Source organism: Oncorhynchus clarkii, chromosome 7 (assembly GCF_045791955.1).
Source record: "Oncorhynchus clarkii lewisi isolate Uvic-CL-2024 chromosome 7, UVic_Ocla_1.0, whole genome shotgun sequence".
Classification (NCBI taxonomy): domain Eukaryota; kingdom Metazoa; phylum Chordata; class Actinopteri; order Salmoniformes; family Salmonidae; genus Oncorhynchus; species Oncorhynchus clarkii.
The window spans coordinates 8,786,086-8,812,713 of record NC_092153.1 but is presented as its reverse complement, the minus strand read 5'-3'; the positions used below and the strand labels follow the sequence as shown (position 1 = coordinate 8,812,713).

At 47.0% G+C, this 26,628-nt stretch overlaps 1 protein-coding gene across 2 annotated transcripts in view; it reads left to right on the top strand.

The window, feature by feature from the left end:
• Nucleotides 1-26,628, top strand: part of LOC139412849 (glypican 6a) — a 601,441-nt gene that overhangs the window by 551,615 nt on the left and 23,198 nt on the right. Inside the window, exons 6-7 of one of the 2 annotated variants that reach the window (XM_071159595.1) lie at nucleotides 4,284-4,433; nucleotides 7,842-7,871. In XM_071159595.1, coding sequence (XP_071015696.1) covers nucleotides 4,284-4,433; nucleotides 7,842-7,871 — 180 coding nt within the window. The remainder of the gene's footprint in view (nucleotides 1-4,283; nucleotides 4,434-7,841; nucleotides 7,872-26,628) is intronic. The other variant, XM_071159596.1, reaches the window with a different exon arrangement.

Below are 26,628 nucleotides of genomic sequence, written 5' to 3'. Positions count from 1 at the left end.
TTCACTGTGAGGTCTACTCCACCTGTTGTATTCAGCATTTCACTGTGAGGTCTACTACACCTGTTGTATTCAGCATTTCACTGTGAGGTCTACTACACCTGTTGTATTCAGCATTTCACTGTGAGGTCTACTACACCTGTTGTATTCAGCATTTCACTGTGAGGTCTACTACACCTGTTGTATTCAGCATTTCACTGTAAGGTCTACTACACCTGTTGTATTCAGCATTTCACTGTAAGGTCTACTACACCTGTTGTATTCAGCATTTCACTGTGAGGTCTACTACACCTGTTGTATTCAGCATTTAACTGTGAGCTCTACCTACACCTGTTGTATTCAGCATTTCACTGTAAGGTCTACTACACCTGTTGTATTCAGCATTTCACTGTGAGGTCTACTACACCTGTTGTATTCAGCATTTCACTGTGAGGTCTACTACACCTGTTGTATTCAGCATTTCACTGTGAGGTCTACTACACCTGTTGTATTCAGCATTTCACTGTGAGGTCTACTACACCTGTTGTATTCAGCATTTCACTGTGAGGTCTACTACACCTGTTGTATTCAGCATTTCACTGTGAGGTCTACTACACCTGTTGTATTCAGCATTTCACTGTGAGGTCTACTACACCTGTTGTATTAAGCATTTCACTGTGAGGTCTACTACACCTGTTGTATTCAGCATTTCACTGTAAGGTCTACTACACCTGTTGTATTCAGCATTTCACTGTAAGGTCTACTACACCTGTTGTATTCAGCATTTCACTGTGAGGTCTACTACACCTGTTGTATTCAGCATTTCACTGTAAGGTCTACTACACCTGTTGTATTCAGCATTTCACTGTAAGGTCTACTACACCTGTTGTATTCAGCATTTCACTGTGAGGTCTACTACACCTTTTGTATTCAGCACATGTGACTAATACAATTTGATTTGATTCTGGATCTGATTTCTGTCCACACTATGACCAATGAGCTACTATATACTCAATGCACGTCACTAATAGTGCGGTTAGTGTGGTTAGTATGAGTGTTGAAACACAGCTCAGGTGTTCCACAGGGCTCTGTTTCCGACCTGTTCATGTTTAATTAGTGCTTCATATTATTTACCATATAGAATGCTGTTATCCTGACGATGCAAGTTGATCAATTCATCAGAGTAATTATAACTTTTAAAATGTTCTCTTTGTTGACAAACTCTCTGTTTGTAAATACTAGCTATGTTTTGTTGTTGTTGTTGATCAGGCCCATTCTGGACAAATATTTTAACTGTCAGGACTTGACTGTAAAACTCAACATTATCTGCCTTGGAATTTAGAACTCCATAACAGAACCTCTTTACATTCAGTAAGGTTCTGTTCAAGAAGTTCAGACTCTTCAGAACAGCTGACACCCTGGTGTCTGTTGGCCTTGTGTCTAGAATGGATACCATTTAAGTCAGACAGGGTGAGTTAAGTCCACGGTCAACATGATGGAGTTTCAGAAAGTCCTAATGATTTCGTAACATTTCTCTCAAATGTAATCCTGTATTGGGAAATGGTTTTCAAACCCCCATGCTGCTGAACGAGGCCAAACCACAAATTACAGTGTAGTATGAATCACGACATGACTGAGAGTCAAGCTGTTCCAAGAACAGACCCATGTTTCTGAGGAGATAGATGTCTCTGCCCGTCCCTTCCTCCCCTCTCCTCCCCTGCTCCTTCCTCCCCTCTCCTCCCCCGTTCCTTTCTCCCCCATTCCTTCTTCCCCCGTTCCTTCCTCTCCCCTCTCCCCCTGTTTCTTCCTCCCCCTTCCTCCGTTCCTTCCTCCCCCTCCTCCCCTCCTTCCTTGATCCTTCCTACCCCATGCTGGGCTGTAGGTCTACTAAACGGTGCTGGGCTGTAGGTCTACTGAAAGGTGCTGGGCTGTAGGTCTACTGAATGGCTCTGGGCTGTAGGTCTACTGAATGGTGCTGAGCTGTAGGTCTGCTGAATGGTGCTGTAGGTCTACTGAATGGTGCTGGGCTGTAGGTCTACTGAATGGTGCTGGGCTGTAGGTCTACTGAATGGCGCTGGGCTGTAGGTCTACTGAATGGCGCTGGGCTGTAGGTCTACTGAATGGCGCTGGGCTGTAGGTCTACTGAATGGTGCTGGGCTGTAGGTCTACTGAATGGTGCTGGGCTGTAGGTCTACTGAATGGTGCTGGGCTGTAGGTCTACTGAACGGTGCTGGGCTGTTGGTCTCCTGAATGGTGCTGCGCTGTAGGTCTACTGAATGGCGCTGGGCTGTAGGTCTACTGAATGGCGCTGTAGGTCTACTGAATGGTGCTGGGCTGTAGGTCTACTGAATGGTGCTGGGCTGTAGCTCTACTGAATGGTTCTGTAGGTCTACTGAATGGCGCTGTAGATCTACTGAACGGTGCTGGGATGTAGGTTTACTGAATGGTGCTGGGCTGTAGGTCTACTGAATGGTGCTGGGCTGTAGGTCTACTGAATGGTGATGGGCTGTAGGTCTCCTGAATGGTGCTGGGCTGTAGGTCTACTGAATGGTGCTGGGCTGTAGGTCTACTGAATGGTGCTGGGCTGTAGGTCTACTGAATGGTGCTGGGCTGTAGGTCTACTGAACGGTGCTGGGCTGTAGGTCTACTGAATGGTTCTGTAGGTCTACTGAATGGCGCTGTAGGTCTACTGAATGGGTCTGTAGGTCTACTGAATGGGTCTGTAGGTCTACTGAATGGGGCTGTAGGTCTACTGAATGGCGCTTGGCTGTAGGTCTATTGAATGGTGCTGGGCTGTAGGTCTACTGAATGGTGCTGGGCTGTAGGTCTACTGAATGGCGCTTGGCTGTAGGTCTACTGAATGGCGCTGGGCTGTAGGTCTACTGAATGGTGCTGGGCTGTAGGTCTACTGAATGGGGCTGTAGGTCTACTGAATGGTGCTGGGCTGTAGGTCTACTGAATGGGGCTGTAGGTCGACTGAATGGGGCTGTAGGTCTACTGAATGGGGCTGTAGGTCTACTGAAGGGTGCTGGGCTGTAGGTCTACTGAATGGTGCTGGGCTGTAGGTCTACTGAATGGGTCTGTAGGTCTACTGAATGGTGCTGGGCTGTAGGTCTACTGAATGGGGCTGTAGGTCTACTGAATGGTGCTGGGCTGTAGGTCTACTGAATGGGGCTGTAGGTCTACTGAATGGGGCTGTAGGTCTACTGAATGGGGCTGTAGGTCTACTGAATGGTGCTGGGCTGTAGGTCTACTGAATGGTGCTGGGCTGTAGGTCTACTGAATGGGTCTGTAGGTCTACTGAATGGAGCTGTAGGTCTACTGAATGGGTCTGTAGGTCTACTGAATGGGGCTGTAGGTCTACTGAATGGGGCTGTAGGTCTACTGAATGGGGCTGTATGTAGGTCTACTGAATGGTGCTGGGCTGTAGGTCTACTGAATGGTGCTGGGCTGTAGGTCTACTGAATGGGTCTGTAGGTCTACTGAATGGGGCTGTAGGTCTACTGAATGGGTCTGTAGGTCTACTGAATGGGGCTGTAGGTCTACTGAATGGTGCTGTAGGTCTACTGAATGGTGCTGGGCTGTAGGTCTACTGAATGGCGCTGGGCTGTAGGTCTACTGAATGGTGCTGTGCTGTAGGTCTACTGAATGGTGCTGTAGGTCTACTGAATGGTGCCGGGCTGTAGGTCTACTGAATGGTGCTGTGCTGTAAGTCTACTGAATGGTGCTGTAGGTCTACTGAATGGTGCTGTAGGTCTACTGAATGGTGCTGGGCTGTAGGTCTACTGAATGGTGCTGTGCTGTAGGTCTACTGAATGGTGCTGTAGGTCTACTGAATGGTGCTGGGCTGTAGGTCTACTGAATGGTGCTGGGCTGTAGGTCTACTGAATGGCGCTGGGCTGTAGGTCTACTGAATGGTGCTGGGCTGTAGGTCTACTGAATGGTGCTGGGCTGTAGGTCTACTGAATGGTGCTGGGCTGTAGGTCTACTGAATGGGGCTGTAGGTCTACTGAATGGCGCTGGGCTGTAGGTCTACTGAATGGGGCTGTAGGTCTACTGAATGGCGCTGTAGGTCTACTGAATGGTTCTGGGCTGTAGGTCTACTGAATGGTGCTGGGCTATTATTGTCAAATCGGTTGATATTTGACGAGTTGAGGTTGCCATTGTAGTAATCCCTTTTAGATAACAAGACTCCTCGATATGACTAATGCACATCTGTGGTATCCCTGTCCTACCTGGCGGATTGTAAAGTAGGTTTGTTTTCTCCACAGTAAGTTAACAGGGTGTGTCTCTATGTGGTCTTTCAGGTGTTCCAGGGGTGTGGTCAGCCCAAGCCGTCTGGGATGGGCAGCAGCAGATCAGCCAGGGGGATCTCTGATGTCTTCAACGCCCGATTCAGACCCTACAGCCCAGAGGAGAGACCCACCACGGCCGCTGGCACCAGCCTGGACAGACTGGTAAGAGATGAGGACAGGGAGGAGGACAGACTGGTAAGAGAGGATGACAGGGATAAGGACAGACTGGTAAGAGATGAGGACAGGGAAGAGGACAGACTGGTAAGAGAGGAGGATAGGGAGAAGGACAGACTGGTAAGATAGGAGGACAGGGAGGAGGACAGACTGGTAAGAGAGGAGGACAGGAAGGAGGACAGACTGGTTGGATAGGAGGACAGGGAGGAGGACAGACTGGTAAGAGATGAGGACAGTGAGGAGGACAGACTGGTCAGAGATGAGGCCAGGGAGGAGGACAGACTGGTGGGATAGGAGGACAGGGAGGAGGACAGACGGGTAAGAGAGGAGGACAGGTGGGAGGACAGACTGGTAAGAGATGAGGCCAGGGAGGAGGACAGACTGGTAAGAGAGGAGTACAGACTGGTAAGATAGGAGGACAGACTGGTAAGAGAGGAGGACAGACTGGTAAGAGAGGAGGGCAGGGAGAAGGACAGACTGGTAAGAGAGGAGGACAGGGAGGAAGGCAGGGAGAAGGACAGACTGGTAAGAGAGGAGGGCAGGGAGAAGGACAGACTGGTAAGAGAGGAGGACAGGGAGGAAGGCAGGGAGAAGGACAGACTGGTAAGAGAGGAGGGCAGGGAGAAGGACAGACTGGTAAGAGAGGAGGACAGGGAGAAGGACAGACTGGTAAGGGAGAAGGACAGACTGGTAAGAGAGGAGGAGAGGGAGAAGGAGAGACTGGTAAGGGAGAAGGACAGACTGGTAAGAGAGGAGGACAGGGAGAAGGACAGACTGGTAAGAGAAGAGGACAGGGAGAAGGACAAACTGGTAAGGGAGAAGGACAGACTGGTAAGAGAGGAGGACAGGGAGAAGGACAGACTGGTAAGAGAGGAGGACAAGGAGGAAGGCAGGGAGAAGGACAGACTGGTAAGAGAGGAGGACAGGGAGGAGGACAGTGAAGGGATACTCTACTCTAGACATTTCTGTATCAGATATCTAGGGTTGGGGGTAGGATAATCTGATCCTAGATCTGTGGTTAGGGGATAGAGAAGGAAGGGTGGCAGGGAGAGAACCACTCTAGTCTCAGATGTAGACAAGAGACCAGAATCTTCTATATCAGACCAACGTTATAGAAGTCTCTGGAAGTGTGAAATCATACTGTCTACTGAGAGAACCAGCAGAGAGATAGTTTGAGATTAAATCACTTTTATGTTATGAGTCCTTCTCTGAGTCCAAAATGGCACCCTATTCCCTATATAGTGCACTAGTTTTGATGGTCCCGGTCAAAAGTAGTGCAGAATAAAGGGAATGGGGCTCCATTTGGACCCCAGCCCCTCCTCTCAGTTGAATCCTCAGTTCCATGTTCAGGTCATGGCTCTGTGTTGACTCATACACAGCCTCGGTCTCCCACCATCCTGTCATCTCCCCAGGGGAGAGTGAAGTGTGCAGGGATAAGTGTGCTCTCTCCTCTCAAGCGCTCTCTCACTCTACTGTTACCTTGATGGTCAAACCCTGGAGGGTTTTCTGGGAACAAAGAGCTGGTGGTCAAATCATGGAGGGTTTTATGGGAACAAAGACCTGGTGGTCACACCATGGAGGGTTTTATGGGAACAAAGACCTGGTGGTCACACCATGGAGGGTTTTATGGGAACAAAGAGCTGGTGGTCACATCACGGAGGGTTGTATGGGAAAAAAGAGCTGGTGGTCACATCCCAAAGGGTTTTATGGGAACAAAGAGCTGGTGGTCACATCATGGAGGGTTTTATAGGAACAAAGAGCTGGTGGTCACACCCTGGATGGTTTTATGGGAACAAAGAGCTGGTGGTCACACCCTGGAGGGTTTTATGGGAACAAAGAGCTGGTGGTCACACCCTGGAGGGTTTTATGGGAACAAAGAGCTGGCGGTCACACCCTGGTTGGTTTTATGGGAACAAAGAGCTGGTGGTCACACCCTGGAGGGTTTTATGGGAACAAAGAGCTGGTGGTCACACCATGGAGGGTTTTCTAGGAACAAAGAGCTGGTGGTCACACCATGGAGGGTTTTATAGGAACAAAGAGCTGGTGGTAACATCATGGAGGGTTTAATGGGAACAAAGAGCTGGTGCTCACACCCTGAAAGTTTTATGGGAACAAAGAGCTGGTGGTCACACCCTGGAGGGTTTTCTGGGAACAAAGAGCTGGTGGTCACACCATGGAGGGTTTTATGGGAACAAAGAGCTGGTGGTCACATCATGGAGGGTTTTATGGGAACAAAGAGCTGGTGGTCACACCATGGAGGGTTTTATGGGAACAAAGAGCTGGTGGTCACATCATGGAGGGTTTTATGGGAACAAAGACCTGGTGGTCACATCATGGAGGGTTTTATGGGAACAAAGAGCTCAAGGAAACAACATATGCATGTCAATACATATTTACACACCTATTTTCAACACCCACTTTTCTTTTAAGCAATTCTTGAAAAATCCATACACTACCCCTCCGGGATGATACATTATCCCTCCGGGATGATACATTACCCCTCCAGGATGATACATTACCCCTACAGGATGTTACATTACCCCTCCAGGATGGTACATTACCCCCCCAGGATGTTACATTACCCCTCCGGGATGTTACATTAACCCTCCGGGATGGTACATTATCCCTCCGGGATGGTACATTATCCCTCCGGGATGATACATTACCCCTCCAGGATGATACATTACCCCTACAGGATGATACATTACCCCCCCAGGATGTTACATTACCCCTCCGGGATGTTACATTAACCCTCCGGGATGGTACATTATCCCTCCGGGATGTTACACTACCCCTCCGGGATGGTACATTATCCCTCCGGGATGATACATTACCCCTCCAGGATGATACATTACCCCTACAGGATGTTACATTACCCCTCCAGGATGGTACATTACCCCCCCAGGATGTTACATTACCCCTCCGGGATGTTACATTAACCCTCCGGGATGGTACATTACCCCTCCGGGATGGTACATTACCCCTCCGGGATGTTACATTTCCCTCCAGGATGATACATTACCCCTCCAGGATGGTACATTACCCCTCCAGGATAGTACATTACTCCTCCAGGATGATAACACCAGGACATTGTCTTAGAGAAGATGTAGATTGGAAAGATAATTTTAATATAATGTGTTATAATACATAATGATTGAGGCAGGTGTAATAACATTAGTTGAGAGGTGCTTAGACTCCCAAAGAGAGAGGAGGCAGGGGAATTGAATATCTTGCCAGAACTGTTTATCACGTTCTATGGTTGCTATTGGTTTCCAGACGAATGCATGTATTCATAGCCTTCCTTGCATTGTATAGGTTTTATTTCTCTCTCTGTGTCTCTCTCTCATCTGCCTTTCTATTAAATCCCTCTCTTCTCTGTTTCTCTGCTGCTCCCAGAGGACAGTGTGGAGGACAATGCAACACAGCGTAAGCCTTCCTTCCAATCCGCCTCTTACCTCATCTCATCTGTCTTGTGGATCTGTCCTGTCCTCTTCCTACTTGTCAACATTACTCTCAGAGAGGTATCTGTCATGTCTGATGCTGCTACAGGAGGCTGTAGTCTAGATGTAGTGTCTGTTTCTGCTACAGGAGGCTGTAGTCTAGATGTATAGCTGAAGTGTCTGATGTGGCTACAGGAGGCTGTAGTCTAGCTGAAGTGTCTGATGCTGCTACAGGAGGCTGTAGTCTAGATGTATAGCTGTAGTGTCTGATGCTGCTACAGGAGGCTGTAGTCTAGATGTATAGCTGTAGTGTCTGATTCTGCTACAGGAGGCTGTAGTCTAGATGTATAGCTGTAGTGTCTGATGCTGCTACAGGAGGCTGTAGTCTAGATGTATAGCTGTAGTGTCTGATGCTGCTACAGGAGGCTGTAGTCTAGATGTAGTTTCTGATGCTGCTACGGGAGGTTGTAGTCTAGCTGAAGTGACTGATGCCGCTACAGGAGACTGTAGTCTAGCTGTAGTGTCTGATGCTGCTACAGGAGGCTGTAGTCTAGCTGAAGTGTCTGATGCTGCTACAGAAGGCTGTAGTCTAGCTGAAGTGTCTGATCCCGCTACAAGAGGCTGTAGTCTAGCTGAAGTGTCTGATGCCGCTACAGGAGGCTGTAGTCTAGCTGAAGTGTCTGATGCCGCTACAGGAGGCTGTAGTCTAGCTGAAGTGTATGATGCTGCTACAGGAGGCTGTAGTCTAGCTGTAGTGTCTGATGCTGCGACAGGAGGCTGTAGTCTAGCTATATAGCTGAAGTGTCTGATGCTTCTACAGGAGGCTGTAGTCTAGCTGAAGTGTCTGATGCCGCTACAGGAGGCTGTAGTCTAGCTGAAGTGTCTGATGCTGCTACAGGAGGCTGTAGTCTAGCTGTAGTGTCTGATGCTGCGACAGGAGGCTGTAGTCTAGCTATATAGCTGAAGTGTCTGATGCTTCTACAGGAGGCTGTAGTCTAGCTGAAGTGTCTGATGCTGCTACAGGAGGCTGTAGTCTAGATGTATAGCTGAAGTGTCTGATGCTGCTACAGGAGGCTGTAGTTTAGCTGAAGTGTCTGATGCTGCTACAGGAGGCTGTAGTCTAGCTGAAGTCTAGATGTAGTGTCTGATGCTGCTACAGGAGGCTGTAGTCTAGCTGAAGTGTCTGATGCTGCTACAGGAGGCTGTAGTCTAGCTGTAGTTCTGATGCTGCTACAGGAGGCTGTGGTCTAGATGTAGTGTCTGATGCCGCTACAGGAGGCAGAAGTCTAGATGTATAGCTGTAGTGTCTGATGCCGCTACAGGAGGCTGTAGTCTAGCTGAAGTGTCTGATGCTGCTACAGGAGGCTGTAGTCTAGCTGTAGTGTCTGATGCTGCTACAGGAGGCTGTAGTCTAGATGTATAACTGAAGTGTCTGATGTGGCTACAGGAGGCTGTAGTCTAGCTGAAGTGTCTGATGCTGCTACAGGAGGTTGTAGTCTAGCTGAAGTGTCTGATGCTGCTACAGGAGGTTGTAGTCTAGCTGAAGTGTCTGATGCTGCTACAGGAGGTTGTAGTCTAGCTGAAGTGTCTGATGCTGCTACAGGAGGTTGTTGTCTAGATGTATAGCTGTAGTGTCTGATACTGCTACAGGAGGCTGTAGTCTAGATGTATAACTGAAGTGTCTGATGTGGCTACAGGAGGCTGTAGTCTAGCTGAAGTGTCTGATGCTGCTACAGGAGGCTGTAGTCTAGCTGAAGTGTCTGATGCTGCTACAGGAGGTTGTAGTCTAGCTGAAGTGTCTGATGCTGCTACAGGAGGTTGTAGTCTAGCTGAAGTGTCTGATGCTGCTACAGGAGGTTGTAGTCTAGATGTATAACTGAAGTGTCTGATGCTGCTACAGGAGGCTGTATAGCTGTAGTGTGTGATGCTGCTAGGTATTATATATTGTATTTTATGTACTCAAATATACATGTTGTTATTGTATCAGGTATTATATATTTCATGTACTCAAATATACATGTTTTTATTGTCAGCTATTATATATTTTATGTACTCATATATTTTGTATTTTATCTTACATTTACATTAGTCATCTAACAGACTCCCATCTAGAGAGACCCACAGAACCATTTACATTAGTCATCTAACAGACTCCCATCTAGAGAGACCCACAGAACGACCCAGGGTCAACACCCTGCCCCAGTGCACCGCGAATCCCCCACAATTCCCTGAGAGCGGCACCTCAACCATCTGAGACCCCCCCCCATCCCTGAACATATGTAATGAATAATAAAATATTATAATTCCATTCCGCACCCCCAAGTTTGGACACACCTGCGTGAATCAGGCCTTCGTGGTCGAATGTCTGAAAATAAACCACTACTAAAGGAAACCAATAAGAAGAAGTGACTTGCTTGGGCCAAGAAACACGAGCAATGGACATTAGACCGGTGGAAATCTGTCCTTAGAGACAAATTTGCCATTTTATGAGACGCAGAGTAGGTGAACGGATGAGCTCCGCATCTGTGGTTCCTACCGCGAAGCATGGAGGAGGAGGTGCGATGGTGTAGTGGTGCTTTGCTGGTAACACTGTCAGTGGTTTATTTAGAATTCAAGGCACACTTAACCAGCATGGCTACCACAGCATTCGGCAGCGATACGCCATCCCATCTGGTTTGCGCTTCGTGGGACTTTCATTTGTTTTTCAACAGGACAATGACCCACCACACCTCCAGGTTGTATCAGGGCTATTTGACCAATAAGAAGAGTGAGGGAGTGCTGCATCAGATAACCTGCCCTCCACAATCACCCGACCTCAACCCAATTGAGATGGATTGGGATGAGTTGGACTACAGGGTGAAGGAAAAGCAGCCAACAAGTGCTCAGCATATGTGGGAACTCCTTCAAGACTGTTGGAAAAGCATTCCAGGTGAAGCTGGTTGAGAGAATGCCAAGAGTGCTCAAAGCTGTCATCAAGGCAAAGGGTGGTTACTTTGAAGAATATCAATATAACATATATTTTGATTTGTTTAAGACATTTTTCTGGTTACTACATGATTCCATATGTGTTATTTCATAGTTTTGATGTCTTCACTACTATTCTACAATGTAGAAAACCCCTTGAATGCGTAGGTGTTGTAAAACTTTTGACTGGTACTGTACATGATGGATGCTGGTGGCCAATCCTCAAAGGCTTTAGTTTTTGACAAACCCTTACCCAAGGTAGAACAAAACACCACCATGTTGTTTCACATCTCTAATTTATGAAACGTGCAGAATAATGCCAGGCTGGGTGGGGGCTGGAGGGGGCTGCGTGGGGGGAGGCACATAAGCTCATGTAACCCAACATTGCAAGCTCTAATATTGGTGGAAACAGAGACCTTTTAAACACAGAGATACAACAGATGGAAACAGAGACCTTTAAACACAGAGATACAACAGGTGGAAACAGAGACCTATAAACACAGAGATACAATAGTTGGAAACAGAGACCTTTAAACACAGAGATACCTATAAACACAGAGATACAACAGGTGGAAACAGATACCTATAAACACAGAGAGACAATAGATGGAAACAGAGGCCTTTAAACACAGAGATACAACAGTTGGAAACAGAGACCTTTAAACACAGAGACACAATAGATGGAAACAGACACCCTATCAACAAAGAGATACAACAGGTGGAAACAGAGATCTTTAAACACAGAGATACCTATAAACACAGAGATACAACAGATGGAAACAGAGACCTATAAACACAGAGATTACAACAGATGGAAACAGAGACCTTTAAACACAGAGATACCTATAAACACAGAGACACAATATTTGGAAACAGAGACCTTTAAACACAGAGATACCTATAAACACAGAGACACAATATTTGGAAACAGAGACCTTTAAACACAGAGATACCTATAAACACAGAGATACCTATAAACACAGAGACACAATAGATGGAAACAGAGACCCTTTAAACACAGAGACACAATAGGTGGAAACAGAGACCTTTAAACACAGAGATACAACAGATGGAAACAGAGACCTATAAACACAGAGATTACAGCAGATGGAAACAGAGACCTTTAAACACAGAGATACCTATAAACACAGAGACACAATAGTTGGAAACAGAGACCTTTAAACACAGAGATACCTATAAACACAGAGATACAACAGGTGGAAACAGAGATACCTATAAACACAGAGATACCTATAAACACAGAGATACAACAGGTGGAAACAGAGATTTATATGGTAATTCAACCACCCTTAATATTCAGTACATCTTGGTGAATGAATCTTCCCTAATTGACCTGTGCTCCTCCCTCTTCCTGAACTCACATCTCTACTCTGGGGAGCAGGGTTTCTCTCTCTGTCTCTCTGTCTCTCTGTCTCACTCACTCACTCACTCACTCACTCACTCACTCACTCACTCACTCACTCACTCACAGTATAGACAGTGTACTGAACCAAGAGTATTTTAAAAGATGTCACTGTGGAGCCAGTATAGACAGTGTACTGAACCAAGAGTCTTTTAAAAGGGGGGGGGGGGGGGGTCTCAAACGGCAACCTACATAGCCCCCATAGAGCTCTGGTTAAAAGTAGTGGTCTTTATAGGGAGTAGGGTTCCACGTGGGACCCTACCTGGGACAGTGGCTGTGCGCTCTGTGCCAGGGCCAAATGAGAGTTCTTCGGAGTGTGAAATGGTTTGGTGACATAATCCTCTCTGAGCCTGAGGTGAACGGAGAGATTCTGTCTCGTCCAATACACGGTGATCCTGCCTTTCAGCTTGTGACCAGGGTTAAGGCTCTCTGACGTGTTGACAGAGCGTAGTAGTTGGACTCTCAGTCTAAATATGATATATCATAGTTAACATCTTATGCGTGTTCCTACTACGAAGGGTTGGAGACTCTACCGAGCTCGTAGGAGACGTTGTTTCGCGATAGATGTGTCTATACTGTCAAACTGCACCTCATTCTTGTTCTACCTGTTCTGTGAATGAAATAACCCTCCTCCCACACACAGAGTAATTATGATATTACCTGGTTTAATAATCATTCTGGATGGGTCTAATTCAGCTGTTTCCAAAGGCCTGCTTCCTTTATCACAGTTACACACTTTCCACCATTTGGTGTCATGAATTAATAAAGGGCTTCTGAGCATCAATATTCACAACCCCCCTCTCTCTCTTTCTTCATGGGTAACCATCTCTCTCTCTCTCTTTCTTCATGGGTAACCATCTCTCTCTCTCTCTTTTCATGGGTAACCATTTCTCTCTCTCTCTCTCTCTCTCTCTCTCTCTCTCTCTCTCTCTCTTTCTTCATGGGAAACAGCTCTCTCTCTCTCTCTCTTTTCATGGGTAACCATCTCTCTCTCTCTCCCTCCCTCTCCATGGGTAACCATCTCTCTCTCTCTCTCTCTCTCTCTCTCTCTCTCTCTCTCTCTCAGCTCATATAGAATGGTGGAATATTGACCCATGATCAGCAGGAGGACCTGACTTTTAATTAACCTGAGTTTAGGTTAACGTGAGGTTAGGTTGACGTGAGGTTAGGTTGATGTGAGGTTAGGTTGACGTGAGGTTAGGATGACGTGAGGTTAGGTTGACGTGAGGTTAGGTTGACGTGAGGTTAGGATGACGTGAGGTTAGGTTGACGTGAGGTTAGGATGACGTGAGGTTAGGTTGACGTGAGGTTAGGATGACGTGAGGTTAGGATGACGTGAGGTTAGGTTGACGTGAGGTTAGGTTGACGTGAGGTTAGGTTGACGTGAGGTTAGGTTGACGTGAGGTTAGGATGACGTGCGGTTAGGTTGATGTGAGGATAGGTTGACGTGAGGTTAGGATGACGTGAGGTTAGGTTGACGTGAGGTTAGGATGACGTGAGGTTAGGTTGACGTGAGGTTAGGTTGACGTGAGGTTAGGATGACGTGAGGTTAGGTTGACGTGAGGTTAGGTTGACTTGAGGTTAGGTTAATGTGAGGTTAGGTTGACGTGAGGTTAGGATGACGTGAGGTTAGGATGACGTGAGGTTAGGGTTGACGTGAGGTTAGGGTGACGTGAGGTTAGGTTGACGTGAGGTTAGGTTGACGTGAGGTTAGGTTGACGTGAGGTTAGGTTGACGTGAGGTTAGGATGACGTGAGGTTAGGTTGACGTGAGGTTAGGATGACGTGAGGTTAGGATGACGTGAGGTTAGGATGACGTGAGGTTAGGATGACTTGAGGTTAGGTTGACGTGAGGTTAGGTTAACATGAGGTTAGGATGACGTGAGGTTAGAATGACGTGAGGTTAGAATGACGTGAGGTTAGGATGACGTGAGGTTAGGGTTGACGTGAGGTTAGGGTTGACGTGAGGTTAGGGTTGACGTGAGGTTAGGATGACGTGAGGTTAGGCTGACCTGGGGTTTAATGGGAGAGTATTGGTACGGGATGTTCTGGTTTAATGGGAGAGTATTGATAGGGGATGTTCTGAGGTTTAATGGGAGAGTATTGGTAGGGGATGTCCTGGTTTAATGGGAGGGTATTGGTAGGGGATGTTATGAGGTTTAATGGGAGAGTATTGGTAGTGGAGGTAATGAGGTTTAATGGGAGAGTATTGGTAGGGGATGTTCTGAGGTTTAATGGGAGAGTATTGGTAGGGGATGTTATGAGGTTTAATGGGAGAGTATTGATAGGGGATGTTCTGGTTTAATGGGAGAGTATTGGTAGGGGATGTTCTGGTTTAATGGGAGAGTATTGTAGGGGATGTTCTGGTTTAATGGGAGAGTATTGTAGGGGATGTTATGAGGTTTAATGGGAGAGTATTGGTAGGGGATGTTCTGGTTTAATGGGAGAGTATTGGTAGGGGATGTTATGAGGTTTAATGGGAGAGTATTGGTAGGGGATGTCCTGGTTTAATGGGAGGGTATTGGTAGGGGATGTTATGAGGTTTAATGGGAGAGTATTGGTAGTGGAGGTAATGAGGTTTAATGGGAGAGTATTGGTAGGGGATGTTCTGAGGTTTAATGGGAGAGTATTGGTAGGGGATGTTATGAGGTTTAATGGGAGAGTATTGATAGGGGATGTTCTGGTTTAATGGGAGAGTATTGGTAGGGGATGTTCTGGTTTAATGGGAGAGTATTGTAGGGGATGTTCTGGTTTAATGGGAGAGTATTGTAGGGGATGTTATGAGGTTTAATGGGAGAGTATTGGTAGGGGATGTTCTGGTTTAATGGGAGAGTATTGGTAGGGGATGTTATGAGGTTTAATGGGAGAGTATTGGTAGGGGATGTTCTGGGATGTTCTAAGTCGAAAGGAAAGCTGCAGAGATCAGAGTTGGATAATGTTCCATCTGTGTGAGAGACGGAGAGAGACGGAGAAAGAGAGAGAGAGAGAGAGAGAGAGAGAGAGAGAGAGAGAGAGAGAAAAACAGGGAGAGAGATGGAGAAATAGAGAAAGAGATGGAGAGAGAAGGAGAAAAACAGGGAGAGCTACAGAGAGAGACGGAGAGAGACAGAGAGAGAGACAGAGACAGAGAGAGAGAGAGAGAGAGAGACGGAGAATATCGGGAAGAGAGACGGAGAGAAACGGTGAAAGAGAGAGAGAGACAGAGAGAGAGAGAGAGAGAGAGAGAGAGAGAGAGAGAGAGAGAGAGAGAGCAACAACAGACCAAACCTCTGTATGTGTTTCTATGTGATATAAAAGCCTGACGGGTGTTTGGGCAACATGACTGGTGATAAACCATGTTGGATGGCAGCGGTGTTCTGCTCTGCAGTGAGATTAGGTTTGTGTTGACCCTCTGAGAATACATTTCCCTATTTCATGGACAACAGTTTGTCAGCTGGTGCCGATGCTCATGGAGTCACTGAAGAGGTGTACTCGGCAACCACCGACCAGAGGAAAGATGAGAACATTCCATTTCCATGAAGACGTGCCTCAGTAAATGGTTTATATAATTGTGTTTGGTTCATGGAATATACTGTACTTTATGAACTAACAGTGGACTGAGTTGTTTTCACATTGGGGACTGGTCACATCTAAAAGTAACAGACACAGTAACTGAGTTGTTGTCACATTGGGGACTGGTCACATCTAAAAGTAACAGACACAGTAACTGAGTTGTTTTCACATTGGGGACTGGTCACATCTAAAAGTAACAGACACAGTAACTGAGTTGTTGTCACATTGGGGACTGGTCACATCTAAAAGTAACAGACACAGTAACTGAGTTGTTTTCACATTGGGGACTGGTCACATCTAAAAGTAACAGACACAGTAACTGAGCTGTTTTCTCATTGGGGACTGGTCACATTAAGGACAGTAACTGAGTTGTTTTCACAGTGGGGACTGGTCACATTAGACACAGTAACTGAGTTGTTTTCACATTGGGGACTGGTCACATTAGACACAGTAACTGAGTTGTTTTCACATTGGGGACTGGTCACATTAGACACAGTAACTGAGTTGTTTTCACATTGGGGACTGGGCACATTAAACACAGTAACTGGGTTGTTTGGGACTGGTCACATCTAAAAGTCACATTAAGGACACAGTAATAACAAAGTCATTACGTTGTTATTCAATGTATTCTGTAATACCGAGTCTATTCGGTTGGTCAACTGAGTTACACCGGAATAACCTAAAGCTTAGCCAATGTTTTTGTAGTCTTCCCTGGCATCTGGTAGGTTCCACGTGATCCTACTCACTCTACTCTACCCGTTCCTCCTGCTGCTCTAACCTGAAGCCCAGAGACACTCAGATCAGCTGGGGGTGAAATCTCCACCTGGGTCTCTGGTACCTTCCACTCCATTTTAAAGGTGTGCTGAAGGGGGAGGGGCTATACTGACACACAACATTTATCCATGTCTCTATTAACTCTATTATTTAAGATCAGAAGTTAAGATCAGAAGTTAAGATCAGGTCAGAAGTTAAGATCAGGTCAGAAGTTAAGATCAGGTCAGAAGTTAAGATCAGATCAGGAATTAAGATCAGGAGTTAAGATCAGGAGTTAAGATCAGATCAGGAGTTAAGATCAGGAGTTAAGATCAGGAGTTAAGATCAGATCAGAAGTTAAGATCAGATCTGTGGAGACAGTGAAGCCCTGTCAGTCTGCTGTCAGTGAAGTCCTGTCAGACTGCTGTCTGTGGAGACAGTGAAGCCCTGTCAGTCTGCTGTCTGTGGAGACAGTGAAGCCCTGTCAGTCTGCTGTCTGTGGAGACAGTGAAGCCCTGTCAGTCTGCTGTCTGTGGAGACAGTGAAGCCCTGTCAGACTGCTGTCTGTGGAGACAGGGAAGCCCTGTCAGTCTGCTGTCTGTGGAGACAGGGAAGCCCTGTCAGTCTGCTGTCTGTGGAGATAGTGAAGCCCCGTCAGTCTGCTGTCTGTGGAGACAATGAAGCCCTGTCAGTCTGCTGTCTGTGGAGACAGTGAAGCCCTGTCAGTCTGCTGTCTGTGGAGACAGTGAAGCCCTGTGAGTCTGCTGTCTGTGGAGACAGTGAAGCCCTGTCAGTCTGCTGTCTGTGAAGCCCTGTCAGTCTGCTGTCTGTGGAGACAGGGAAACCAATTAACAGCCATAAGGAGAGTTATGTTTATGTTGATAGAGGATCTGATTGGATTTTAGATGTGTTTTAAGATGCTGTTCATACGGGCAGATCCCACAGCGCACTATAATCAGAGGCATATCACGCTGCGCGGGTGTGTGTGGTTATGTGTCAGGGTGTGTGTGTGTTTCACGCTGGGTAATCACCAGCCCAATTAGCTCACACCCCTCCTCCTCACACTGCGAGAGAGAGAGAGAGAGAGAGAGAGAGAGAGAGAGAGACATGTGTACTAGTCTGTGGGGTACTAAATGCCAGAACCGGACAAGAACCTGACACCCTCAGCACACAGGGGGACAAACACCTACCTGGAGGTGACAGCATTCCCTCCCCCATATGCCCCCCTAGGCATAACTATGACAACATAACCAACAAAAACGGGTCACAACTCCTGCAGCTCTGTTGCACACTGGGTATGTACATAGTCAATGGTAGGCTTCGAGGGGACTCCTATGGTAGGTACATCTATAGCTCATCTCTTGGCAGTAGTACTGTAGACTACTTTATCACTGACCTCAACCCAGAGTCTCTCAGAGCGTTCACAGTCAGCCCACTGACACCCCTATCAGACCACAGCAAAATCACAGTCTACTTGAACAGAGCAATACTCAATCATAAGGCATCAAAGCCAAAAGAACTGAGTAATATTAAGAAATGCTATAGATGGAAGGAAAGTAGTGTGGAAACCTACCAAAATACAATTAGACAACAACAAATTCAATCCCTTCTAGACAACTTCCTGGACAAAACGTTCCACTGTAATAGTGAAGGTGTAAACTTGGCAGTAGAAAATCTAAACAGTATATTTTACCTCTTAGCTTCCCTATCAAATAAAAAAAATTCAAGCAGAAAACCAAAGAAAATGAACAACAATGACAAATGGTTTGATGAAGAATGCAAAAATCTAAAAAAAAAAAAAAATGGAGAAAAAAAACTACTTCTTCACTTCAGAAAACCTGAGTCTACACCTTCACTATGGTGAATCACTAAAACAATACAGAAATACACTATGGAAAAAGAAGGAACAGCACGTCAGAAATCAGCTCAATGTGCTTGAAGAATCCATAGACTCTAACCACTTCTGGGAAAATTGGAAAACACTAAACAAACAACAACACAAATAATTATATAAAATGGAGATGTATGGGTAAACCACTACTCCAATCTTTTTGGCTCTATGACAAAGAATAAAGAGCAAAAACATATACATGATCAAATACAAATCTTAGAATCAACTATTAAAGACTACCAGAACCCACTGGATTCCAGAACACACTGGATTCCAGAACACACTGGATTCCAGAACACACTGGATTCTCCAATTACCTTGAATGAACTACAGGACAAAATACAAACCCTCCAACCCAAAAAGGTCTGTGGTGTTGATGGTATCCTCAATGAAATGATCAAATATACAGACAACAAATTCCAATTGCCTAGACTAAAACACTTTAACATCAACCTCAGCTCTGGCATCTTCCCCAATATTTGGATCCAAGGACTGATCACCTCAATCCACAAAAGTGGAGTCAAATTTGACCCCAATAACTACCGGGGGATATGTGTCAACAGCAACCTTGGGAAAATCCTCTGGATTATCATTAACAGCAGACTCGTACATTTCCTCAGTGAAAACAATGTACTGAGCAAATGTCAAATTGGCTTTTTACCAAATTACCAAATTACCGTACAACAGACCACGTATTCACCCTGCACACCCTAATTGACAAACAAACAAACCAAAACAAAGGCAAAGTCTTCTCATGATTTGTTGATTTAAAAAAAGCCTTTGACTTAATTTGGCATGAGGGTCTGCTATACAAACTGATGGAAAGTGGTGTTGGGGGTGAAACATACGACATTATAAAATCCATGTACACAAACAACAAGTGTGCAGTTAATATTTCCTAAAAACACATTTCTTCCCACAAGGCTGTGGGGTGGGACAGGGATGCAGCTTAAGCCCCACCCTCTTCAACATATATATCAATGAATTGGTGAGGGCACTAGAACAGTCTGCAGCACCCGGCCTCACCCTACTAGAATCTGAAGTCAAATGTCTACTGTTTGCTGATGATCTGGTGCTTCTGTCACCAACCAAGGAGGGCCTACAGCAGCACCTAGATCTTCGGGACAGATTCTGCCAGACCTGAGACCTGACTGTAAATCTCAGTAAGACCAAAATAATGGTGTTCCAAAAAAGGTCCAGTCGCCAGGACCACAAATACAAATTCCATCTAGATACCGTTGCCCTGGAGCACACAAACAACTATACATACCTCAGCCTAAACATCAGCGCCACAAGTAACTTCCACAAAGCTGTGAACGATCTGAGAGACAAGGCAAGAAGGGCCTTCTATGCCATCAAAAGGAACATAAAATTTGACATACCAATTAGGATCTGGCTAAAAATACTTGAATCAGTCATAGAACCCATTGCCCTTTATGGTTGTGAGGTCTGGGTTCCCGCTCACCAATCAAGAATTCACAAAATGGGACAAACACCAAATTGAGACTGCATACAGAATTCTGCAAAAGTATCCTCTATGTGCAACGTAGAACACCAAATAATGCAGAGCAGAATTAGGCCGATACCCGCTATTTATCGAGTCCTATGAGCCCTAGGGAATAGGGTTCCATCTGAGCCCTATGAGTTCCTTCTGACCTGAGCTCTAGAGAATAAGGTTCCATCTGAGCCCTAGAGAATAGGGTTCCCTCTGACCTGAGCCCTAGGGAATAGGGTTCCATCTGACCTGAGCTCTAGAGAATAGGGTTCCATCTGAGCCCTAGAGAATAGGGTTCCATCTGAGCCCTATGAGCCCTAGAGAATAGGGGTCCATCTGAGTCCTATGAGCCCTAGAGAATATGGTTCCCTCTGACCTGAGCCCTAGGGAATAGGGTTCCATCTGACCTGAGCTCTAGAGAATAAGGTTACATCTGAGCCCTAGAGAATAGGGTTCCATCTGAGCCCTAGAGAATAGGGTTCCCTCTGACCTGAGCTCTAGAGAATAGGGTTCCATCTAAGCCCTAGAGAATAGGGTTCCATCTGAGCCCTAGAGAATAGGGTTCCATCTGTCTTGAGCCCTATGAGCCCTAGGGAATAGGTTTCCATCTGATCTGAATCTTATGAGCCCTAGAGAATAGGGGTCCATCTGCAGCAAATCCATTAACATGCTGTAGTTCTAGAAGGCTCTCTGCATGCCTCAATGGTTCAACAGCCATTTGACATTACTTCCAAGAGGGGGATCTCCAAGGGGGATCTGACATGGGGAAATAGAGGCTTTTTAAACATGCATTCCAAATGGCACCCTCTTCCCTCTGTAGTGCACTTCTTTTAACCAGAGCCCTATAGGGATTAGGGTGCCATTTGGGACGCATAGAACACTCTAATTGGGATGCAGACTAAAGTAGCAACATGCTGGGAGATAAAAGACCAACTAGATTGAAATGTGGAAAACAAAAGCAGGGTTGTTTTATTCATTGTTGTTAAATAGTTTCAGACTTGCTGCAGGATTCAAACGGCTCTGTGTTTTACTCTGTGAGGCGCTGAACATGAATGTGAAGCAGTGATTCAAATGACGTTTTCTGCACACATCAATACAAGGCTTAAAGTAAAGAAACAAAATGGCAGGCAAACAGCAAGCTAGCAGAGATGATGATTAGAAAAGTGTCAACACTCTTTAAAGCTCTGTCTCCTAGCTAGAGACAGGCCAGACCTCAGGGCTCTTCACACCTCTTTAAAGATATGCCCCCTAGCTAGAGACAGGCCAGACCTCAGGGCCCTTCACACCTCTTTAAAGATCTGCCCCTTAGCTAGAGACAGGCCAGACCTCAGGGCTCTTCACACCTCTTTAAAGATATGCCCCCTAGCTAGAGACAGGCCAGACCTCAGGGCCCTTCACACCTCTTTAAAGCTCTGTCTCCTAGCTAGAGACAGGCCAGACCTCAGGGCCCTTCACACCTCTTTAAAGATCTGCCCCCTAGCTAGAGACAGGCCAGACCTCAGGGCCCTTCACACCTCTTTAAAGATCTGCCCCTTAGCTAGAGACAGGCCAGACCTCAGGGCCCTTCACACCTCTTTAAAGCTCTGTCTCCTAGCTAGAGACAGGCCAGACCCCAGGGCCCTTCACACCTCTTTAAAGATCTGCCCCCTAGCTAGAGACAGGCCAGACCTAAGGGCCCTTCACACCTCTTTAAAGATCTGTCCTCTAGCTGGAGACAGGCCAGACCTCAGGGCCCTTCACACCTCTTTGAAGATATGTCCCCTAGCTAGAGACAGGCCAGACCTCAGGCCCCTTCACACCTCTTTAAAGATATGTCCTCTAGCTAGAGACAGGCCAGACCTCAGGGCCCTTCACACCTCTTTAAAGATATGTCCCCTATCTAGAGACAGGCCAGACCTCAGGGCCCTTCACACCTCTTTAAAGATCTGCCCCTTAGCTAGAGACAGGCCAGACCTCAGGGCCCTTCACACCTCTTTAAAGCTCTGTCTCCTAGCTAGAGACAGGCCAGACCCCAGGGCCCTTCACACCTCTTTAAAGATCTGCCCCCTAGCTAGAGACAGGCCAGACCTCAGGGCCCTTCACACCTCTTTAAAGATCTGTCCTCTAGCTAGAGACAGGCCAGACCTCAGGGCCCTTCACACCTCTTTAAAGATCTGTCCCCTAGCTAGAGACAGACCAGACCTCAGGGCCCTTCACACCTCTTTAAAGATCTGTCCTCTAGCTAAAGACAGGCCAGACCTCAGGGCCCTTCACACCTCTTTAAAGATATGTCCCCTAGCTAGAGACAGGCCAGACCTCAGGCCCCTTCACACCTCTTTAAAGATATGTCCTCTAGCTAGAGACAGGCCAGACCTCAGGGCCCTTCACACCTCTTTAAAGATATGTCCCCTAGCTAGAGACAGGTCAGACCTCAGGGCCCTTCACACCTCTTTAAAGATCTGTCCCCTAGCTAGAGACAGGCCAGACCACAGGGCCCTTCACACCTCTTTAAAGATCTGTCCTCTAGCTAGAGACAGGCCAGACCTCAGGGCCCTTCACACCTCTTTAAAGATCTGTCCCCTAGCTAGAGACAGACCAGACCTCAGGGCCCTTCACGCCTCTTTAAAGATCTGTCCTCTAGCTAAAGACAGGCCAGACCTCAGGGCCCTTCACACCTCTTTAAAGATATGTCCCCTAGCTAGAGACAGGCCAGACCTCAGGCCCCTTCACACCTCTTTAAAGATATGTCCTCTAGCTAGAGACAGGCCAGACCTCAGGGCCCTTCACACCTCTTTAAAGATATGTCCCCTAGCTAGAGACAGGTCAGACCTCAGGGCCCTTCACACCTCTTTAAAGATCTGTCCCCTAGCTAGAGACAGGCCAGACCACAGGGCCCTTCACACCTCTTTAAAGATCTGTCCTCTAGCTAGAGACAGGCCAGACCTCGGGGCCCTTCACACCTCTTTAAAGATATGTCCCCTAGCTAGAGACAGGTCAGACCACAGGGCCCTTCACACCTCTTTAAAGATCTGTCCCCTAGCTAGAGACAGGCCAGACCTCAGGGCCCTTCACACCTCTAAAGATCTGTCCTCTAGCTAGAGACAGGCCAGACCTCAGGGCCCTGCACACCCCTTTAAAGATCTGTCCTCTAGCTAGAGACAGGCCAGACCACAGGGCCCTTCACACCTCTTTAAATATCTGTCCTCTAGCTAGAGACAGGCCAGAACTCAGGGCCCTTCACACCTCTTTAAAGATCTGTCCCCTAGCTAGAGACAGGCCAGACCTCAAGGCCCTTCAAACCTCTTTAAAGATCTGTCTTTTGGCTAGAGACAGGCCAGACCTCAAGGCTCTTTAAAGATCTGTCCCCTAGCTAGAGACAGGCCAGACCTCAAGGCCCTTCAAACCTCTTTAAGGATCTGTCTTCTAGCTAGAGACAGGCCAGACCACAGGGCCCTTCACACCTCTTTAAAGATCTGTCCCATAGCTAGAGACAGACCAGACCACAGGGCCCTTCACACCTCTTTAAAGATCTGTCCCCTAGCTAGAGACAGACCAGACCACAGGGCCCTTCACACCTCTTTAAAGCTCTGTCCCCTAGTTCGAGACAGGCCAGACCTCAAGGCCCTTCAAACCTCTTTAAAGATCTGTCCTCTAGCTAGAGACAGACCAGACCACAGGGCCCTTCACACCTCTTTAAAGATCTGTCCTCTAGCCAGAGACAGTCCAGACCACAGGGCCCTTCACACCTCTTTAATTAAAGATTTGTCCCCTTTCCAGGTCAGATCATGTGATCGAGGCTCTTGACCATAATTCTAAGATCCAGTAAGATGCCTGTAATTAGTGTCAGAATGTAGACAACTGATGCTGTGGTCTGATGTTGTGGTCTGATGCTGTGGTCTGATGCTGTGATCTGATGCTTTTGTCTGATGCTGTGGGCTGATGCTGTGGTCTGATGCTGTGGTCTGATGCTGTGGTCTGATGTTGTGGTCTGATGCTGTGGTCTGATGCTGTGATCTGATGCTTTTGTCTGATGCTGTGGGCTGATGCTGTGGTCTGATGCTGTGGTCTGATGCTGTGGTCTGATGTTGTGGTCTGATGCTGTGGTCTGATGCTGTGATCTGATGCTTTTGTCTGATGCTGTGGGCTGATGCTGTGGTCTGATGCTGTGGTCTGATGCTGTGGTCTGATACTGTGGGCTGATGCTGTGGTCTGATGCTGTGGTCTGATGCTGTGGTCTGATGCTGTTGTCTGATGCAGTGTTCTGATGCTGTGTTCTGGTGCTGTGGTCTGATGCTGTTGTCTGATGCTGTGTTCTGATGCTGTGTTCTGGTGCTGTGGTGTCTCTGATTAACACCTCTATGTCTGCTGTCCCCTCTGTCTCTGATTAACAGCTCTATGTCTGCTGTCCCCTCTGTCTCTGATTAACACCTCTGTGTCTGCTGTCCCCTCTGTCTCTGATTAACACCTCTATGTCTGCTGTCCCCTCTGTCTCTAAGGAACACCCTCCCATGTTGACACTGAGACAGAAATAACACCTAATTAACACGCTAAGGTGTACTGGTTAACTGGGATCTCATTACAGTTGAGAAATACACTACATGACCAAAAGCATGTGGACATCTGCTCTCCCAACAACTCCATTAATATGGAGTTGGACCCCCCTTTGCTGCTATAACAGCCTCCACTCTTCTGGAAAGTCATTAACATGGAGTTGGTTCCCCCTTTGCTGCTATAACAGCCTCTACTCTTCTGGGAAGTCATTAACATGGAGTTGGACCCCCTTTTGCTGCTATAACAGCCTCCAGTCTTCTGGGAAGGCCTTAATATGGAGTTGGACCCCCCTTTGCTGCTATAACAGCCTCCAGTCTTCTGGGAAGTCATTAATATGGAGTTGGTCCCCCTTTTGCTGCTATAACAGCCTCCAGTCTTCTGGGAAGGCCTTAATATGGAGTTGGTCCCCCTTTTGCTGCTATAACAGCCTCCAGTCTTCTGGGAAGGCCTTAATATGGAGTTGGACCCCCCTTTGCTGCTATAACAGCCTCCAGTCTTCTGGGAAGTCATTAATATGGAGTTGGACCCCCCTTTGCTGCTATAACAGCCTCCACTCTTCTGGGAAGTCATTAATATGGAGTTGGACCCCCTTTGCTGCTATAACAGCCTCCACTCTTCAGGGAAGTCATTCATATGGAGTTGGCTTAAGATGTCCCTACACTAGGTCTTCCATACAGATCTCAACAAACCATTTCACACATTAATACAAGGCTTAAGATGTCCCTACACTAGTTCTTCCATACAGATCTCAACAAACCCTTTCTGTCTGGACCTGGCTTTGTGCACGAGGGCATTGTAATGCTGAAATAGGAAAGGACCTTCCCCAAACTGTTGCCACGAAGTTGGAATGTCATGCTGTAACATTAAGATTCCCCTACGCTGGAACTAAGGGGCCCGAACCATGAAAAACAGCCCCAGACCATTATTCCTCCTCCACCAAACTTTACAGTTGGTACTATGCATTGGGGTAGGTAGCATTCTCCTGACATCCACCAAACCCAGATTCGTCCGTTGGACAGCCAGATGGTGAAGTGTAATTCATCCCTCCAGAGAACGTGTTTCCACTGGTCCAGAGAACGTGTTTCCACTGCTCCAGAGTCCAATGGTGGGGAGCTTTACACCCCTCCAGAGAACGTGTTTCCACTGCTCCAGAGTCCAATGGTGGTGAGCTTTACACCCCTCCAGAGAACGTGTTTCCACTGCTCCAGAGTCCAATGGTGGGGAGCTTTACACCCCTCCAGAGAACGTGTTTCCACTGGTCCAGAGTCCAATGGCGGTGAGCTTTACACCCCTCCAGAGAATGTGTTTCCACTGGTCCAGAGTCCAATGGTGGCTAGCTTTACACCCCTCCAGCCGACGCTTGGCATTGTGCATGGTAATCTTAGACTTGTGTGTGCCTGCTCGGCCATGGAAACCCATTTCACGAAGCTCCCGACGACCAGTTCTTGTGCTGACGTTGCTTCCAGAGGCAGTTTGGAACTCGGCGGTCCTGTTCTGTGAGCTTGTGTGGCCTACCACTTTGTGGCTGAGCCGTTGTTGCTCCTTGACGTTTCCACTTCACAATAACAGCACTTACAGTTGACCGGGGCAACTCTAGCAGGGCAGAAATTTGACGAATTGACTTGTTTGTAAAGGTGGCATCCTGTGATGTAGGAATAATATAGGGTTTAAAAACAGAAATTAAACGATCATCCAGAATCACATCTATAGACTGGAGCAATTAAGTCCATTAGTACCAGCCAGGGATACACACTGGAGGAGGAGAGGAGAGGGAGAGGGTGAGAGGAGGAAGATAGGGGGATTTGAGCTGAGAGACTTGTTGGCACTGTGACCATGAAACTGCGTGTTCCCCTCAGGCAGACAACACTGTGAGTCATTAGTAACATCTGCTGTCTCTCTCTCTATCTGCTCTCTCTCTCTCTCCCTCTACCTGCTCTCTCTCTCTCTCTAAGTCTCTCTCTGTCTCTATCTGTCTCTCTCTGCGGTCTCTCACTTTCCCTCTATCTGCTCTCTCTCTCTCTCTCTTTATCTGCTCTCCCTCTCTCTCTCTCTTTCTCTCTCTCTCTGCAGTCTCTCACTTTCCTTCTATCTGCTCTCTCTACAATCTCTCTCTCTCTGCGGTCTCTCACTTTCCCT